This window comes from Schistocerca americana, chromosome 10 (assembly GCF_021461395.2).
Source record: "Schistocerca americana isolate TAMUIC-IGC-003095 chromosome 10, iqSchAmer2.1, whole genome shotgun sequence".
Classification (NCBI taxonomy): domain Eukaryota; kingdom Metazoa; phylum Arthropoda; class Insecta; order Orthoptera; family Acrididae; genus Schistocerca; species Schistocerca americana.
The window spans coordinates 180,222,887-180,242,537 of record NC_060128.1 but is presented as its reverse complement, the minus strand read 5'-3'; the positions used below and the strand labels follow the sequence as shown (position 1 = coordinate 180,242,537).

Below are 19,651 nucleotides of genomic sequence, written 5' to 3'. Positions count from 1 at the left end.
CATTGAATTCTGCCGATGGGCTCAAGTTCAGATTCAGAGGGATGATGCATTACTTAATTTGATTTTATTTACTTGGAGGCTACATTCATGAACCATGGAAATGTTAATTTCCATAACATGCATTATTGGGCAGCTGAAAACCCATGTTGGCTGTGGCAAGTTGCACACCAACTGAATGATTCATTGGAAGAATCCTAAGCAAATGCAGTCTGAAAACAAAGGAAGTAGTTTACAGTACACTTGTTCTCCCACTGCTTGAATACTGCTCACTTGTGTGGGATCCGTACCAGATAGGATTGATAGAAGAGATAGAGAAGGTCCAATGGAGAGCAGTGCACTTTGTTACAGGATCATTTAGTAATCATAAAAGTGTTACAGAGATGATAGATAAACTCCAGTGGAAGACTCTGCAAGAGAGACGCTCAGTAGCTCGGTATGGGCTTTTGTTGAAGTTTCGAGAACATACCTTCACCGAGTAGTCAAGCAGTATATTGTTCCCTCCTACATAAATCTCGTGAAGAGACCACGAGGATAAAATCAGAGAGATTAGAGCCCACACAGAGACATACCGACAATCTTTCTTTCCACGAACAATACGAGACTGGAATAGAAGGGAGAACTGATGGAGGTACTCAAGGTACCCTCTGCCACACACTGTCAGGTAGCTTGCGGAGTATGTATGTAGATGTAGATGTAGAAAAACTGTGGTCGATGAGTGTATGGTGTGGGATTCTGGAGGACAGAATTATAGTCCACTATTTCATCGAATGAAATCTTAATGGTAGGAAGTACACAACATTCTTGCAAAAAACATTAGGTCTGTTATTGGAAGAAATACCTTTAGGAACAAGGAACAAAATGTGATATGAACACAATGGGTGTCCGGCACATTTTTCGCTGATGGCCAGAAATGAGTTGCAAAGACAATTCCCAAGTCATTGGATTGGATGTGGAGGAGATGTGTCGTGGCCTGTTTGTTCGCCAGACTTGATGCCTCTGCATTTTTTCTTGTGGTATTCATAAAAGACATTGTTTATAAAGATGTTCCAAGTACACCTGAAGATATGCGAGAGAGAATTGAAAGAGCATGTACGTCAATAGGTGCCGATGTGATAAGGAATACCACTCAATCCATGATAAGGAGATTGCAGCACTGCACTGATACCAATGCTCATCACTTCGAACACCTTCTGTAAATGGACGTTTAAGCCACCTTTATGACCTTCAAATATCTTACTGCTGCACGTCATTGGATTCATCTCGATAGCCGCTAACAGAAAGTAAGTACCAAACTACAGCATCCCATTTAAAAAAAAAAAAGAAAACAAAGTTGACCTTCATATCTCTGAAGTGGCCCCACCTAGCAACAAAAAACCAACGTCATATTGTGGCTCCTATTGTCCCATGCAACTTTCGTCCCACAAACTTTTCAGTTCCTGTCATACCTTTGGAGTTATTCTTAGTGGCAACAGTTAGTGACTCACCCTGTATAATAGGGAAAGGTTATTACCAAAAATCTTGAAAAGTTGTTGACGAACTTACTTCAAATTTTTGTGCAACACTCCATTCATAGAGACATTGGCCACATTTTTGCAGTCAGTATTAAATATGGTAGCAAGGCATTTAAACTGTTATGGAATTGTTTCTCCCACATATATTTTTTCTCCTTATGTATAATTTTAAACAAAACTTGTATATCCAACTATACATTTTTTGTGTTCTTCTTCATACTTGGTTTTAACACAAAACAGGAACATTGTTTTCATGGCTTATGATTATAATTTCTAGTATGAAATCTGAATAACTGAAACTTTGTAATCCTATAATTTGCAGATTAAAACTATGCAAAACACTGTCATTGAAACTACTATCCTTACAGATACAGCAGCAAGAGAGGTCTCTCATACACCATATACCAATTATCATAACCTATTTACCCATTTATTTTGAGTGATTTCAGTGCCAGATCAAGGTTTCATAGTCTATCATAATAAAAAAGGCTCAGGATAACCAAGGGGTGGGGGGAGGAAATGTACAGAGAGGAGGGGTGGGGGTGGGGGAGTAGGCATAGCATGAAGGAAGAAAAAGATGAACAGAGAGAGAGCAGGGGAAAGGAGGTGATTGACAGAGGGGGAAGGGGGAGGAGTACATGAATTATATGCAATTGCCATACATATTTAGCAATTGTAAAGCATTGCCAGGTTCATTAGTCATATATATATGCATAGCCTAAAAATGTATACTACTGCAGAAGCACGATAGCTGTATTATAATTTACAGTCGTATTAATAATTATTATGACAGTACGTGAAACGTACCCCCATGAAGCACACAAATTCCTCATTGCAGACAGTCTTGTTGGGTTTGTTGAGGGATGGTGGGCACATGGCATTGCGACCGCTGCAGAAGCTCGCGTCCCGGCAGCCGTTGTCGTCTCGGCACTTGTCTCCGAACTTGATCTGGCAGTCGGTCGTGCAGCATGGACCCTGGAAAAGTCAAGTGAGGTGGGCACTGATAATTAATAATTGTGGATACAATAAACTAGCTGTAGTGCTTTTTGCTGACCACATTACGATGTTATATAGTCTCTGGACAGAAACACTTAACTATGCTATAATGTGATATAAATCTGACATATACGTTCCGAAGCTGAAAATGCGATTTTGAGGACAGCAACTACAGCATTCCACTCCCTGTGGTAATAATAAATTGCTTTAAAATCTATGTGTCCTAAAAAATCTTTTAAAAATATGAAATTCAAGTGCAATATAAATCTCTCCAGTGTTTCTAAACATGATAAAAATCTGCTCTTAATTTTAATTAAGGTCAGAGTTACATATTTTCCTGAACTAGGTAAAATTTTTTAGGTCCAGAAAAATTCCCTATTTAACCTCTGACTGGTAGAATGCTTTGTGAGGCAGAAGTCGTGTTGCAGTGGGAACCAACAATGCCAGTACAATTCGCGTAGGTTTAAATGTTACAAACACGAACAGCAACACTAACATCATTCCCTCCTGAGCAGCAGCAGGTAAATACACAAACACAAAAAAAAACTGTGTCACCAAAAAATAATTAATGTAGAATAATGAAATTTAGGAAATACATTTGTCCAGGTAACATATTTAAGTAATTAACATTGCAAGAACAGAGGTTAATGTAATCACGACATAAGCCATTCCAAATGTGAAATGCTGATGCATTAATAATCAGTGCAAGCTGAATGCAAGCATGCAACCATGCACGCATTGTGTTGTACAGATGCCGGATGTCAGCTTGTCCGATGGAGATCCACGCTTCTTGCACTCGGTCAGTCAATACAGGGACGGTTAACGCTACTTGTGGACAATGCTGGGTTTGTCATCCAATTATGTCTTATCAATTGGAGACACATCTGGTGATCGAGCAGACCAAGGCAACATGTGAGCACACTGTAGATCACGTTGGGTTACAACAGCAGCACGTGAGCTAATGTCGTCTGGAATGACATCAGTGTTACCGTCCACGATTGTAACATTTCAAACTACGCAAGTTCCCACTGCAATGCCACTTCTGCCACACAATGGCTCGGAAAACATCACCTGGAATGTTCTTCGCGAATAACAGCGTGACAAATTGAATTACCAGACTGACGTACAAACTTGCAGTAAGGGTGTGTGAGATAACCACAAGAATGCTCCTACTGTCATACAAAATCACACCCCAGACCAAAACTACATGTGTAGTTCCAGTATACCTAGCATGCAGACAGGCTGGTTGCAGGCCCTCAGTTGGCCCCCTCCTAACCAACACACGTGCCATCACTGGTGCTGAGGCAGAACAGAGTTTCATCAGAAAACACAACAGACCTGCCCTCCAATGAGCTCTCGCCTGACACCACTGAAGGCACAAATGGTAGTGGTGTGGGGTCATAGAATGCACATTAAAGGGCACCTGGCTCAGAAGTCCTCGAAGTGACCAATCTGTAAGAGTTTGTTGTGTCACTACGGTCCCAGCTGCAGTTCAGATTGCTGCTGCATATGCAGTATGATGCGGCAGAGCCGTATGCTGAATGTGGCGGTCTCCCCCCTCGGTAGTGCCACGTGGCCATATGGGGCCAAGTCGTCTTGTGATCGTACATTCTTGTGACCATTGCTGCCAGCAATCATGTACAATGGTTACATTCCTGCCAAGTCTTCCTGCAGTATCACAGAAGGAACATCCAACTCCTTGTAGCCCTGTTACACAACCTTGTTCAAACTTATTGAGGTGTTAATAATGGCTTCTTTGTTGCCTTCAAGGCATTCTCAACTGACATCAACTCATCATGTCCAGTCTGTGAGGTGATTAACCCTTTAACTGCTCTGGAGGTGTTAATGCACGTGCTTTTGTACCTGTCCCTGTGTGCTCTGAACATGTTTATGCACACCAGCAGTCCTTCTACCTGATACTGGGGTTGGGTTGTTTGGGGAAGGAGACCAGACAGTGTGGTCATCGGTCTCATCGGATTAGGGAAGGACGGGGAAGGAAGTCGGCCGTGCCCTTTGAAAGGAACCATCCCGGCATTTGCCTGGAGTGATTTAGGGAAATCACGGAAAACCTAAATCAGGATGGCCGGACGCAGGATTGAACCGTCGTCCTCCCGAATGCGAGTCCAGTGTCTAACCACTGCGCCACCTCACTCGGTCTACCTGATACTCTGAACAAGTCTACACATAGACATGTTCAGAGTACCAGGTAGGAGGAGTGCTGGCACGCGTAAACACATTCAGAGCACACAGGGACAGGTACAAAGGCGCGTGCAGAAACACGTCCAGAGCAGTTAAAGGGTTAATGCACATGACTGTTACAATGTGTATTTACAGCAAACCTGATTTACATCCCTATAAAGCTGCTAATAGTGCCACTCTCACGCGACTGATACAAAATTTGAGCAGACATAATCTCTCAGATGTAGAAACATGCCTACCAATTTTCGTTTATGTCTCACAACATCCTCTCGATGTTGCGATGATTTTTTTCCCCCATCAGTATATTAACAAAATTTTATTCCAGTGTCTTTGTGTTAGATTTATTTCCACATATTTGCACAGTTTTGTTCGTATCCTGTTTTGTGTGGAGTTCACGAGACTGTGACAGGGTGACATCACATCCACCCTCGGATGCAGCACTCTGCGGTGCACGTCGCCATCAGGTTTCAACTGATGGCTGGCAGTGGCAAAAAGGTGTGATCTACACTGTCCAGACCCTTGTTGCACTTTGTTACAATAACAAAAAAATAATTGAAATTTGTAATTGATGTAATGAAAATGTTTAGTGTCTGTTTGGGGTCGGTTGATGGCAGATGAGGTGAGTACTTCACTGATAATATATGTATTGTATACTGCCCAGAGAGGAATTTATCCATGGAGCTTAAGGACAATAAACATCAATTGGACAGTACTTACCAGAGAAAAATTTATAAGGGGAATCAGTGAATTTTATTTTGGGAACATTAAAAGATTCACATCCTTACACCTGAAATTATGGGCCTGTCGTACAAGTGAAAATAATAAAATTTTGAGTGTACTTTCACTGAACAGTGGTCATTTCTGACTTAATAACTGTTAAGCTTTGTTCTACAAGTGAAGGTAATAACCCCGTTCTCTCTTACTCAGACTTGTCAATGGAAACTGCATGTTTTCTATAAGAGTGCTTCAGAAAGCTCTAAGGCAGCTAATATTTTTATGAACATAGGAAAGATTTTGTGTGACGTGTGTGTGTGTGTGTGTGTGTGTGTGTGTGTGTGTGTGTGTGTGTATGTGTGTGTGAGAGAGAGAGAGAGAGAGAGAGAGCAAATAATGAGACTGGCTACACTATGAGTGATATGGCAACAGGTCTTCTACCTGTGTGGACTAGACTGTTATCCCTTCCATATGCACAGTCCGAGTTTTAGCTCCATACAGCCATTATGTGATTTTTGAGAGTGCCATCAGTGAAGATGCATTTTTGTTATGTGTTATGCAAATGGAAGAGCTGAATTTACAGTGATGTGATGCAATCAAGTTTTATGTTAAACTTTGGGAATCTGCCAATGTTACCGTTTGAAAAGTTGAAACAGGCTAATGGGAACATTCCTTATCAAGAGAACACATTTTTTGCTGGCAAAAATCATTTTTGGAAGGCTGAGAACACGTTTAAGATGGACCTCACTCAGGGAGACCTCCGGCTTAAAACCAACCCCCCCACCCCTCTCTCTCTCTCTCTCTCTCTCTCTCTCACACACACACACACACACACACACACACACACACACACACACACACACACACGTCACATGGTGTATTTGTTACAGAAGTAGTGCAGCCCACTAGCTAACAAATGCCAATTACTTGGAATCGGATTACAATTTTCAAACTATGTCATTTAAGCCCGATGAAAGATTATAATAGTAAGATAACTGTGTCTTTGGAGCTCTCGGGATACTGTGAGAGTTTTTGAAGATAAAAAATAGACAGACTGCTTAGCAAATGAGAAGAAAAATATCATATGTGTGTATTAATCATTTGTAATTGAGAATAAGTTTTCAGTGAAATAAAAAGTTTTGATTTGACTGTTATTTTCTAAAAGTTTTACCGTTCCAGTCCTAAAGTCTTTGGAGCTCTCGGGATACTGTGAGAGTTTTTGAAGATAAAAAATAGACAGACTGCTTAGCAAATGAGAAGAAAAATATCATATGTGTGTATTAATCATTTGTAATTGAGAATAAGTTTTCAGTGAAATAAAAAGTTTTGATTTGACTGTTATTTTCTAAAAGTTTTACCGTTCCAGTCCTAAAGTCTTTGGAGCTCTCGGGATACTGTGAGAGTTTTTGAAGATAAAAAATAGACAGACTGCTTAGCAAATGAGAAGAAAAATATCATATGTGTGTATTAATCATTTGTAATTGAGAATAAGTGTTCAGTGAAATAAAAAGTTTTGATTTGACTGTTATTTTCTAAAAGTTTTACCGTTCCAGTCCTAAAGCCTTTGGAGCTCTCGGGATACTGTGAGAGTTTTTGAAGATAAAAAATAGACAGACTGCTTAGGAAATGAGAAGAAAAATATCATATGTGTGTATTAATCATTTGTAATTGAGAATAAGTTTTCAGTGAAATAAAAAGTTTTGATTTGACTGTTATTTTCTAAAAGTTTTACCGTTCCAGTCCTAAAAATCTTTGGAGCTCTTGGGATACTGTGAGAGTTTTTGAAGATAAAAAATAGACAGACTGCTTAGGAAATGAGAAGAAAAATATCATATGTGTGTATTAATCATTTGTAATTGAGAATAAGTGTTCAGTGAAATAAAAAGTTTTGATTTGACTGTTATTTTCTAAAAGTTTTACCGTTCCAGTCCTAAAGCCTTTGGAGCTCTCGGGATACTGTGAGCGTTTTTGAAGATAAAAAATAGACAGACTGCTTAGCAAATGAGAAGAAAAATATCATATGTGTGTATTAATCATTTGTAATTGAGAATAAGTTTTCAGTGAAATAAAAAGTTTTGATTTGACTGTTATTTTCTAAAAGTTTTACCGTTCCAGTCCTAAAGTCTTTGGAGCTCTCGGGATACTGTGAGAGTTTTTGAAGATAAAAAATAGACAGACTGCTTAGGAAATGAGAAGAAAAATATCATATGTGTGTATTAATCATTTGTAATTGAGAATAAGTGTTCAGTGAAATAAAAAGTTTTGATTTGACTGTTATTTTCTAAAAGTTTTACCGTTCCAGTCCTAAAGTCTTTGGAGCTCTCGGGATACTGTGAGAGTTTTTGAAGATAAAAAATAGACAGACTGCTTAGCAAATGAGAAGAAAAATATCATATGTGTGTATCAATCATTTGTAATTGAGAATAAGTGTTCAGTGAAATAAAAAGTTTAGTTTTGACTGTTATTTTCTAAAAGTTTTACCGTTCCAGTCCTAAAGTAGTAAGGAGTGACTTCGGTGCGCGACAGTCCAGCTGCCGCTTCAATACAGCGATCCCCCGCGGTGCAGCACACTGTGTCGAGCCACTGACCTGCGAGGGGCTGCAGGCGCTGCGCGGGGTGAGCCTGCAGGGCGGCGCATCCTCGCGCGGTACGCTCGTCTGTGGGTAGCAGCACGGGTCGCGGCAGTCCTCGCCCCAGCCGCAGTCGCACTGCTCGCCCGGCTCCACCACGCCGTTGCCACACAGCGACTTCTGCGGCTCTGTGTGCGTCACATTAAGTCGTTTTGCTACATGTTTGCATCTATTGTCCGATTTGTTATTAAATAAACAGAACTAAAGGAAAAGAGTGAAAGAGTTATTTAAAAAGAAAACAGATGCTATTCTGATGGACAGTAGCACATACAGGGAAAAACTAAAGCATGTTTTTTTGTACAGTATCCTATTTATAAGGCCAAGTAAATTTGTTGTTCCCCATATGACTCCTGCCTTCCTGCAGGTGGCTCCCTCTGATCCTGGGGTTTGAGAGAGCTGTGCCTACTATGATGTATTCTACTATTTTGGCCAGGAGTGGAACTATTGCTATTGGCCAAGTATTCACATGTATGATCAATCTAAAACTCGCATGCATCTGTGCACCAGTCCTCCAAGAATAATTTGCAAATTTTATCATTTTTAGGGTTCTTGCCTCAATCTGCAAAAACAGAACCCTCATAGGATCAGTTTGTTGTCCATCTGTCTGTCTGTGTTTCTTCAGAAACAGCCAGTCATATCATATTTATGTTATATACTGAGGTTTAAGGTCCCTTGGCAGTGCAAAAATTTTAAGCTTCTAAGTAAAAGCAATCAAAAGATCTGGCCATTTATGTCACATATATTGATACTCAAAAATTCACCCATCAGAAACTATAGGGTACTTCCTGTTGATTCTTAGAATCATGAAATTTGACAAGAAGCATGGTTTCACAGTGCAAGTAAAGGGAAAAAAACCATACCATTGTTAATCTGTAAGTATATCATGAGAAAAAATACATTTTTGCCATTAGAACATACACTGCATTCCATCACCCGTTTTTTTTTTTTTAAAAAAAAGAATCCTCTCTCTACATATGTAAACTGAAGTTCCCTGTTCAATTCTTTTTGTCTGTCCAGCTTAGTCTGTGGAACAACTTAGAGATTTTGATACAGTCTTGCAATCCCTGGGACCGATAACTTGCCAGTATCAATGTTGGTATTAAGTAAATATCAGTTCGCTTCTCGATTCCCAGGAGGGATGAACCTTTTAGAACCTCACTGTGAGAGTCCTACTCACACTTGACCAATTTTTTATAATCAACTTTTTTTGAAATTTTTATTGCAAAAATTACATTTGCTATTAGTATTGTGGTAATTATTGATTATTGTAACATTCACAGAAAACCAAAAGAATTTACAATAGAATGAGCCGTATTTCTTAATGTTGCGAATATTGTCTCTAGTCATCAAAGTTTTGGCGGGAGTCATATTATATTACTTAGTATGTTTGTGCAGTGTGTGATATTATGCACCACATGTTGTTTCAATATTATTAGCAGAGACATTTGTTCATAAAATGTGGAAAGTTAAGAGGAAAAAATCTGCAGCATTTTATTTATTTGTATGTGTGGAATTGATTATGCAAGCAGGACATCATGCCTTGAGATAAATCTGCAGCTACAACAGGAATGAGTAGAATAGACAATGAACACAAGATGAGTAAAACCACTGTAAGATAATTTGAACTTACATTCACGAAAACTTCAATATTTGTGTTTTATTTATTCTTAAGGCACTGAGCAAATGACACAAGCCAGATCACAACAGATCTTAGTGAGGTTTGCTAAGCGTTTTTAATTACATTTTTTCAGTGCAGTGAAATTAAGAGATAGGTTACACAATCTATTTCTCTCCCCTCCCTAAGAAAGAAACAATTACTTAAAAAATTAGGTAATGTGTCCATTTTACCTTTATGTGTGTCTATCGGCTGTACTACACACTTTGTCTCAATAATATTATTGCCAGCAATAATACAGTATTTTTATTTTTAGACTGCAGTTCCTGTGAATTGAATTCTCGTTGCTGTGAGTACCATAGTTTTGTGTGTTGACCTCCAAATGTCTGCTGACATCCCCAGTTCCCTTAAATTATCACCCAGTTTACATGTATCATTTAAATATGTGTTGTTTGTCAGTGTATCTGTCAATTCGTCCACAGCATGAGGTCCCAGGTTTGATTCCGCGGGGTCAGGGATTTTCCACTTGCCCCAAGATGACTGGGTGTTGTTGTGTCATTGTCGTCATCCATCCCCATTATGGTCGGAGGAAGGCAACGGCAAACCACCTCCATTAGGACCTCGTGTAGTACGGCACGCGGGTTTCCCGCATTGTTCCCCCATGCTCTGTCAAGAAGCATGGATCTTCATTTCCATTTTCCGTCTGTCAATTCAGTGTATCTATTTATTTCCTCTGTGTTTCAAACTGTAAATTGGAACTACAGGCAGATTTATCAGACAGCCCTAAGTCACAACAATTTGCTAATATTTTATATATTTATTTGTCCCAGTACATTTCTCACTTGCTATGAGAGTAATCCAAAAAGTAAAGTCTCCTATTTTTTTATAAGAACACAGACCTGATTATTTCTACATTGGTTTACATCAGTTTACAGCTTGAACATTTAGCTATTTTTTGACATAATCACCATTTCTGTCGATGTATTTTTGTAGACGCTATGGCAGTTTTTGTATGCCTATGTCATACCAGTTTGCCGCCATGCTGTTCAGAAAGATATGAACTGGTGTGATTGTTGCTTGGTCTCAGGTGTAAAGTGGTATGCCGAGGTTTCGTCACCTGGTATGCTGAGGACAGTTGAGTCCAAAAAGTTGTCCTGTTCGGCTGCAAGGCAGGCTTGTCTGTGTTCACAGTGAGCGTGGTGTTTTGCATTCAACAGTGACTGAAGTCAACATCGACACAGCTGCTGTGATTATCCGTGAGAATCAACGTATAACATTATATAACATCAGTGAAGAGGTGAGAATTTCATATGGCAGTGTCTTTATGCGTGAGCATCTCCATATGACCCATCTTTGTACCTGTTGGGTGCCACATCTGTTGACTACCGAACAAAAGATAGTGCAAATGGAGACAAGTGATGAGATGCTACATCTCTTTGCTAATGGAAAGAATGCATTTCTGGAATCAGTTACAACTGTTAATTAGTCATGGCTGCATCACTTTGATCCAGAAGGGAAACATGGCAGGACAGTGTGGAAACACCAAAGAAGGCGAAAGCTGTTCCATCTGCAGGGAGAGTGATGGTGATGTAATTTTTTGACTGTCATGGAATGACTTATCAGCAGGCAGTTCCTCCTCACACTACTGTTACAGCAGCAAACTACACATCAGTAGGACCTAAACTGAAGCAAACTGCAAGGAAACATCTAGAACTTTCTCAGAATGTGTGGCAACATCATCATGACAATGCACGGCCTCATGTCGCAAACTGAGCCGTGCAGTTTTTGGCCCAATTCGACACTACCCATATACTACACCTACCTTATAGCACCAGTTTTGCACCCTGTGATTTTTTTTTATCACCATCAATAAAGGAAAAGTTTTGTGGGATTTGATTTGAGGACTCTGAAGCAATGCTCAAGAGAAGTAAGGCAATTCCTGAGAGCCTGACAATGTCCTACACCATGTGTTTTGAGGACTGGGAGAGCCACTATGAAAAGTGCATTGAAGTAGGAGGGGAGTACTTTGAAAAAGATCATGTAAACAATGAAATAGAGTAACAAATATCTGTGAGAAAAAATCAGTTTCAGTCTTTGTTGATTCTGCCCTCGTACATATTGTAAAAACAGTTTGCTAATAATAATAATAATAATAATAACACAGTGGTGCACATTTATGACAGCAAACATTATATCTTACTGAGACAGACAGAAAAAGATTGACAGGCAGACCTGTGAAGCAGCCCTTGGGGCTGCGGGCCTTGGTGTTGAGCACAGGGTTGATGCTGCTGATGCTGCAGGGTGAGAACTTGTTGTTGTTCTTCTTGTCACCCGAAGTCGCCCTCGCGAACATTATGTAGTTGCCATCCTCGCCTCCGGGAGTACACGAGTCTGGATCGTGCTGGAACAAACAGAGCAGCTTTCAGTGCGACAGCTGTACAATTCCTAATATCACAGCTTTTACACTGTGACTTCACTGTTATGTTGTATTAAGACAAAAAGACCAAACATTACTCATGTTAGCAGCAAAAATGTGTAATGCAACTATACACGTGGCAGCCTAGAAGTATTTGTCGATCGGCAGTTCCACGGTAGCTACCTTCAATATCATTTGTACATGAGATCGGTTGTGATTTTTACAACAGTGAGATGAACTGACTCATTTTGTAGGTCAGATAAATGAGACGAGACCACGTGATATTCATTTGGCACGCCCTGCTTTGATTATTTGGGCATTTCCTACATCTAACTCGGAAGATACCAATTCTGTGTCTCTTATTTATTTGAGAAAATATTACACAAACACTGCTGCTGCTGCTGATTATGGACTTAAGGAGACTAAACATCTAAAGTCATTACTCTCATATTCATCTCCCAGAATGGAATGTGTGTACTCCACCTGACTGGTGTACTCCACCTGCATCTAGAGCAAATCACTTGTTCAAGTGTGAAAACATTTTCTAAATATTTACATAGCATGTGTCTGAGATGGGACACAAGTATTAGCTCAGTATTCACCTTGTAGGATGTGGGGAAACCACCAAAAAACCACAGTCGGAATGGCCAGCTCACAAGCACTTGTCATTAAACTGTAAAGTACACTCGATCCGGGTCAGATTAGCATCCCCGTGCCACAGAAGTGGCGATTAACACCCTCAGCTAACCTGGCGGGTGTGTGTGAACAATTGGAATGCAATCTGAGACATCTGTTAATAATGTATAATTTTCCCCATACATAAGTATTTAGATTACTAAAGTACTATCCCTCCAGTGCCAGTAGCAGGATATAGGGAACAAATATTCAATTTTCATTACTTGGCTTAGTTACTGATCAAATTTAAAGAGCTGTCATAATCTACTTATTAAGAGGTATAAACTTATGTTACAAGTTTAACACAATAAGACAAATATTACAGTTAGAAACTCTGTGTTTGTCTCGAAGTAGCATGACTGACAGTGCGCAAATGTACGCGGACTTCATTCATACAATATATGACCTTCTTCAAACAAAGTTTACATATGATTTCTTATCTTTACAAAATTTTTTCTTGCTAACACTCCCCCCACCCCATGCCCCCTCCTGCCTCCAAACAAACTGATGAAAGAAAAAAAGTTTAACTTATTACATTCTCATTGTTCTTGCAATCAAACTACTTTAGACGCCTGCCATTGTAATTTATTATTTTTTTTTAGTATTACGTCTATTTACAACGCACTTTGCGTACTTTATCTACATATATCACTTATTGTACCTCCAAAATTATTTCATTATACAACACATATTGTTCAGGAAATAAGATGTCATAAGCATTGAGACATTTGAAAGTGGAGGAACACTGCTACAGATTGCATGATCATTAAGAATAGAATGGTAATGTTCTCACTTTTATGAAAGCACTTAGACTTCATTGGGGCAATTGGAAGTGGTAAGAAATGTATGAAAATATTGCTGGTCATCTATTAACACTTTTTACCACCTCAACTAGCAGTTAATGTTCTCAAATGTGCCACATTGTCATTTTTTCCTACTGATCACAGGGACTGAAAGTTACATGTCCACAGAGTATGAGTTATTTCTTCATGTAAAACTTGCAAATAATTTAGAAGATACTGAGGTGTGAAAGCCAGGCAACAGTGTTCACAGTAAAAGTACTTCCAGACCGAGAGAGATCAACGAGGGAGTACTGACAGACAGAGATCCTGCAACTACATATTATTTTATTGTTATCACTGCAGTGGAATTATACACCTGTGAGCCAAAACAACATGACCACCTACTTAACAGTGTGTCGGTTGGGAGGCAATATGGCAGCAATTTTGTGTGGTATGGATTGAACAAATCCTCGGTAGGTTTCTAGATGTGTGTCACACCAAATATCTACACGCAGGTCACAAAATTCCTCTAAATTTTGATCTAGTGAAATGTGGGTGTGGAGTTGGCACTCAGCAGCATCTCAGGTCTGCTCCATCATATTCATATCAGGCGAATTTGGCAACTGAGACATCGAAGTGAATTCATTAGTGTGTCTCAAGCAACAGTAGCACAATTCTGGCCTTTGACACAGACAGTTATTCTACTGGAACATGTTACCGTCATCAGAGAAGACATCGAGCGTGAAGGGATGCGGGTGTTCCACAATAATGTTCACATAGTCCACAACTGCCACGGTGCTTTCAGTTTTCACCACAAAAGCTCAGGTGAGTGTCCCCTATATTAACACTGCCTCTAACAGCCTGCACTCGTGGCGTGGTGCACTTTTTGAGCAGCCATTTGCCTGAATGACAGTTTATCCAGATGCGACCATTGACGTGGTGTGACAAGAAACACAGTTTGTCTGACCAGGCGACATAACTCCATTAATCCACAGTCCAATATCAAATGTCCTGTGCCCACTGCAACCGTAATTGACAATGTCATTAGGTCAACGTGGGAAAAAATAGGAAACATAAGTTGTGGAGCTACATCTTTAACAACAATGCACTAAACAGTGTGCTCCAAAACACTAGTTCCTGCACCAGCATTGTACTCTGCTTTACAGAGCACTACACATCTACAAACATCAAAAGAACAGGAAATGGTTAGACAAATTAAAAGGTTAAAAAATAACTTAGCATTTGGTGAAAACAGAATTATTGGAGAACTATGGAAATCACGTGCTTTCATCTTAAAAGAAATTACACTGCTCATGTAAAACAAACTGAAAAAAAAAATTGGATGACTGGAAAATTGCATTTATACATCCACTACATAAAAAGGGAGACAGAATGGATGTTAATAATTATAGACAGATTTCTCTTATTCCTGTCAGACACAAAAATCTAATGCAGTCTCTCCTGGACTGAGGACAACAACAACTTGAATGTACAGTTGGTGAATATCAAGTTGTTTTGGACCAAAAATATGTTGCCCACAATGTATTTGAGTTTTGAAACTAGTTATCAGGTATCAAAAAATTTACAATAAGAAATTGGTTTGTATTTTCATAGTATTGAAAAAGGGTTAGGAGTCAGTGGACCACAGGTCCCTCTTCCAAGTCCTGAAATAACAAAGACCGAGCACAAAAAACACTGTCATTATTAGTGAAACACTAAACAGTATAAAATCTAAGACAAAATAAAGAGGAGAATTTTCTGAGTATTTTAAAATTAAAGCAGGAGAGAGACAAGGTGACGCACTCTCTCCACCACTTTTCAACTACATCTTTGAAAAAATAATCCAAGAATGGCAGAAACTAAAATAAGAGCTTAAAACTGCCAAACCAAGCAAATTAGGAACAACCAATATTAGGACAGACTGCTTATCTTTTTCAGGTGACTTGGCAGATCTATGTCAGGACATTCAAACAGCACAGAAACTCTTGAAGAAAACAGCAGAAATTGTACTTCTCTAAATATCATTTGAAAAAACAAAATGCAAGTTGCAGTCAAATGAAAACAAGACAAATGGAAAAAAGTAAGGAAACTGTTTATGTTTTCAAAAGTAATCACCATAAATATTAATACAATATTATAAATGCCTTCAAGGAAAAATGTTTGAACTTGCCTACATAACCACGATTGTAGCCAGGCATGCACCACTTCACCTGAAGCAAATCGACTGCCACAAATGTCTCTTCAGGATTCAAAAAATATGGGAACTGCATGGTGACTGTGTGGAGGATGTGTAAGGGCTCCCTAGTGCAACACACTCTACAAGCCACGATACAGTGCTTGACGGAGGGTACCCTGTACCGCTACTAGTTATTTTCTTTCCTGTTCCACTTGCAAATAAGAGGGCCATTCAAAAAGTAATGCCCTACATTTTTTAAGGCCATTAATATACATAGACAAATGTCCTAGTTGGTGCTTCGCATTTGATGTTTGTTCTGTGAATTCATAAAGTTTTGAACTGTTCTGGCAGATGTAGCAGAGCTGTAGTACAGTGTCAAAATGGCGTCTTCATACAAGTCACGCTACAAGCAGAGTGCTGTTATTGAATTCTTGTGTGCAGAAAAAGAAACCGTGGTGAACATCCATAAACATTTGTGTGCAGTGGATGGTTACGCTGCAGTTGTTAGGAGTACAGTTGAGCGATGGGTAAAGAAAGTTACAGCCTCAGGAAATGCAGAAACAGAGCTCCACGATCAGCCGTGCTGGGCTGGATGTCATTGCCTCATCTGCCCTACACTCCAGACCTGGCACCCTCGGACTTCCATCTCTTTGCGCCACTTAAAGATTCTCTACGGGGAACACACTTTGAAGATGATGAGAGTGTCAGTCGAGCAGTGAAGACATGGCTCTACGCCTACAGGACAAGTAGCAGGGAATACATGCTATTCCACAACATTGTCGTATGGCCATGGAACGTGACAGAGACTATGTAGAAAAATAGGACATAGAAAAGACATATTGATGCATAGTATCATCAAATTCTGACTCTTAACAATAAATATGTTATGAGGAAAAAATGTGGGGCATTAGTTACTGAACGACTCCTGTAGAATGAGGGGAAAACTACTATGTGTCTCCACATGAGCCCTTTTTCGTGGTCCTTAGGCAAAATAATGTTGGTAACAGTAGTATCATTTTGCAGTCAATTTCAAATGCCAGTTCTCTAAATCTTCTCAATAGTGTTCATCAAAAAGAACATCACCTTCCCTCCTGGTATTCCCATTTGAGTTCCTAAAGCATCTCTACAGTACTTGCATGTTGTTCAAACATACTGGTAGCAACCAAACTGTGAATTGCTTTGATGTTTTCCTGACCTGGTGCAGATCCCAAACACAAGAGCAGTACTCAAAAAGAGGTCACACTAGCATCTTATATCTGGTCTCCTTTGCACATGAACCACACTTTCCCAAAATCCTCTCATTAAACCAAAGTCGACCACTCACCTTCACTGCCAGAGTCCTCATAAGCTCGTTCCATTTCATACTGCATTGCAGCGTTATGCCCAAATATTTAAAAGGTATGAGTGTCGAGCATGACACTACTAATGCTGTACATGAACATTACGAGATTGTTTTTCCTGCTCATCCAAATTAACTTACATTCATCACACCAACTAGAAATTTTGTCCAAGTCATGTTGTTTCCTCCTACACTCACTCAACTTCATCACCTTCCCAAACACCACAGCATTATTTAGCAAACAACCACAGATTGTTGCCCACGCTGACCACCAGATCATTTGTGTATAAAGAAAATAACAATGGTTCCATCTCACTTTCCTGGGCCACTTCTGACAATACCCTCTTTCTGGCAAACATGCGCCATAGAGTACAACATACTGGGTGCGAAAATAACATGCTACTAAAATAGTGTGAACATACCGGATTTATTTTATGAGCATAACATGATGTCATAGGAGCAACGACTTACATGACAATCCACTACTAAAAAATCCTCCATAAAATACTTGAAAATGGCCTAAGGGTGAAATTGTACAATTGTACATGAAATAAAGAGAATGGCAGCTGAAGGCTTCGAGAAATCTTTCAATAAATTCATTGCAGCTGCAGACCCTGTGGCATTGAAAATTATGGAAAAACAACTGTACTCAGTCAGATGAGAGAAAAAGAATTCATTCCAAGAAAATGAAAGAGTTTTTGAAAAGGATGAAGGAAAAGGGAGATAAAAAGTTATCCTAACACAGTCTTTAATTGCTGTAACACCTCTGCTGTCTAATCCGAGTCAACAGAGCCATCACAGAATATTAAATTGATGGGCATTCACTGTCCCTCCTGAATGAAATTGAGCAATAAAAGTCGTTTTATAGTTCAGTATGCTATCAGTATCCAAGGCAAAAGTCCCTAAATTACTGAAAGTAGGTTCCTCCCACATTAATTTTTTCTGAACAAATAAATAGTTGAAAATAATTTTTAGAAATACTCTTGCAGAAATTTTTTGAAAGGTTTTGTTTCCTGTATATTTGATTTTTTATATATAAGATTTTTCAATGACATTTGACGTCATAATGTTTACATTTAACAGAGTCATTACAGGTTGCACAAGAAAAATAAACAAAATACAATACCTACCGGAGAACCAAAGTTGTGTCCAATCTCGTGAGCGAGGGTGACGTGCGAAACAGCTGGTGGTACATGTTTGCCATAGTTGAGCAGTGTCACTATCCCTGTGTTGAGACTCTTCATGCTTCCTCGATAGTGCTGCAAGTTATTTGTATTAATTTAACAGCAGCATAGTTTCTTGCTAAACACCCATAATATGAAGCGAAAACTAATATCATGCCATTGGGAAGAGATTTTATTTTATACATCTAGGTACTAATTGGTCCATTCTCACAATGTGAGCAGGAGTTCAGAAAAAAATGAACTATGTTTACACCATAACATTCCAAGTGAAGGGTGAATATTCTGAAAACTTTTAATCAGTATTCTCTGATTCAATTTATGGCATCAACAAGATTTTGGCAAGATCTCATACACTCTGGTATGCTCTCTCATGCAGAATAAAGTGAATCCCTTTGGCATTTCTGATACTTAGCAAAGATTATGATACTGAATCCATGAAACACTGATATAATTTAGTAAAATCTGTATTCAGCTAACATAAACTTAATAGTGGAAGTGTGTGTGTGTGTGTGTGTGTGTGTGTGTGTGTGTGTGAGAGAGAGAGAGAGAGAGAGAGAGAGAGAGAGAGAGAGAGAGAGAGAATGAAGGGACACACATTTTCAAGTTCTGCAACACAGCTATTAGTAGTAACAATATTAATAATAATGTACAAAAGTCTTGATATGTCTGTGTTGCTCTTACTCCATTTTTCTCGCAGACTCCTCCAGCATTCTTGAGGTCACCTGTCCATGCTAGGCCCAAGGTGCCCATCTCAAAGTCTCGGTAGGTGAACATGTAGGCCAGGCAGAAGGCATCGTAGTCCTCCTCTGGGAAACACGATGGATCATAATAAATAAAAGTGCAGAGCCTTTTCTCACAGAATGCTATGTAAGCTGTAATGTGTCTTGAGTCCCTTTTGACAGATTCACCTCTTCAGCAACATATACTTTACTCTTTAATCACTGTGGAAAACCAAGGCATGAATGTTGGCTCATTTTGTACATTTTCACTCCCTTCGGCCTTATGGACTTATCTTCCAAGACTGTGCACCTGAAGTGCTCATTCAGCAGAAGTGAGCAGGGAGAATATTATTACTTAGTTAGTTTCATGTTCTGTGGATCATTTTGCATGCTAAATCTTAATAACGTGAAATGAGTCATTTTACATTCACATCACAAGTTAATCTGTAACTATGGCTACATGGTGAGCATTTATATGTTTTTTAAAATACACAAATGTGAGCTAGCAATTCCTACCCACCACCTTTTATGCATTACATTAAAGTTTGTTTCCAAATTTTATTTTGCTGTTTGTCGCCCATTTTATATCTATGTTATCAAAAATTTTAGTTGCAGCATTGTGTACCCCTTTTTGTGCTAAAGACAACTTTAATGTGGAATAATGAATGTCATTTCTCCTGCTGTAAAGATATAGG

General features: G+C 39.2%; 1 protein-coding gene across 1 annotated transcript in view; it reads right to left on the bottom strand.

Moving 5' to 3' along the window:
• LOC124552366 overlaps positions 1-19,651 on the bottom strand; it is a 117,385-nt gene that overhangs the window by 34,936 nt on the left and 62,798 nt on the right. The window contains exons 7-11 of the mRNA XM_047126631.1: positions 18,919-19,043; positions 18,184-18,312; positions 11,898-12,066; positions 8,009-8,178; positions 2,319-2,486 (exon numbers count right to left, since the gene is read on the bottom strand). Coding sequence (XP_046982587.1) covers positions 2,319-2,486; positions 8,009-8,178; positions 11,898-12,066; positions 18,184-18,312; positions 18,919-19,043 — 761 coding nt within the window. The remainder of the gene's footprint in view (positions 1-2,318; positions 2,487-8,008; positions 8,179-11,897; positions 12,067-18,183; positions 18,313-18,918; positions 19,044-19,651) is intronic.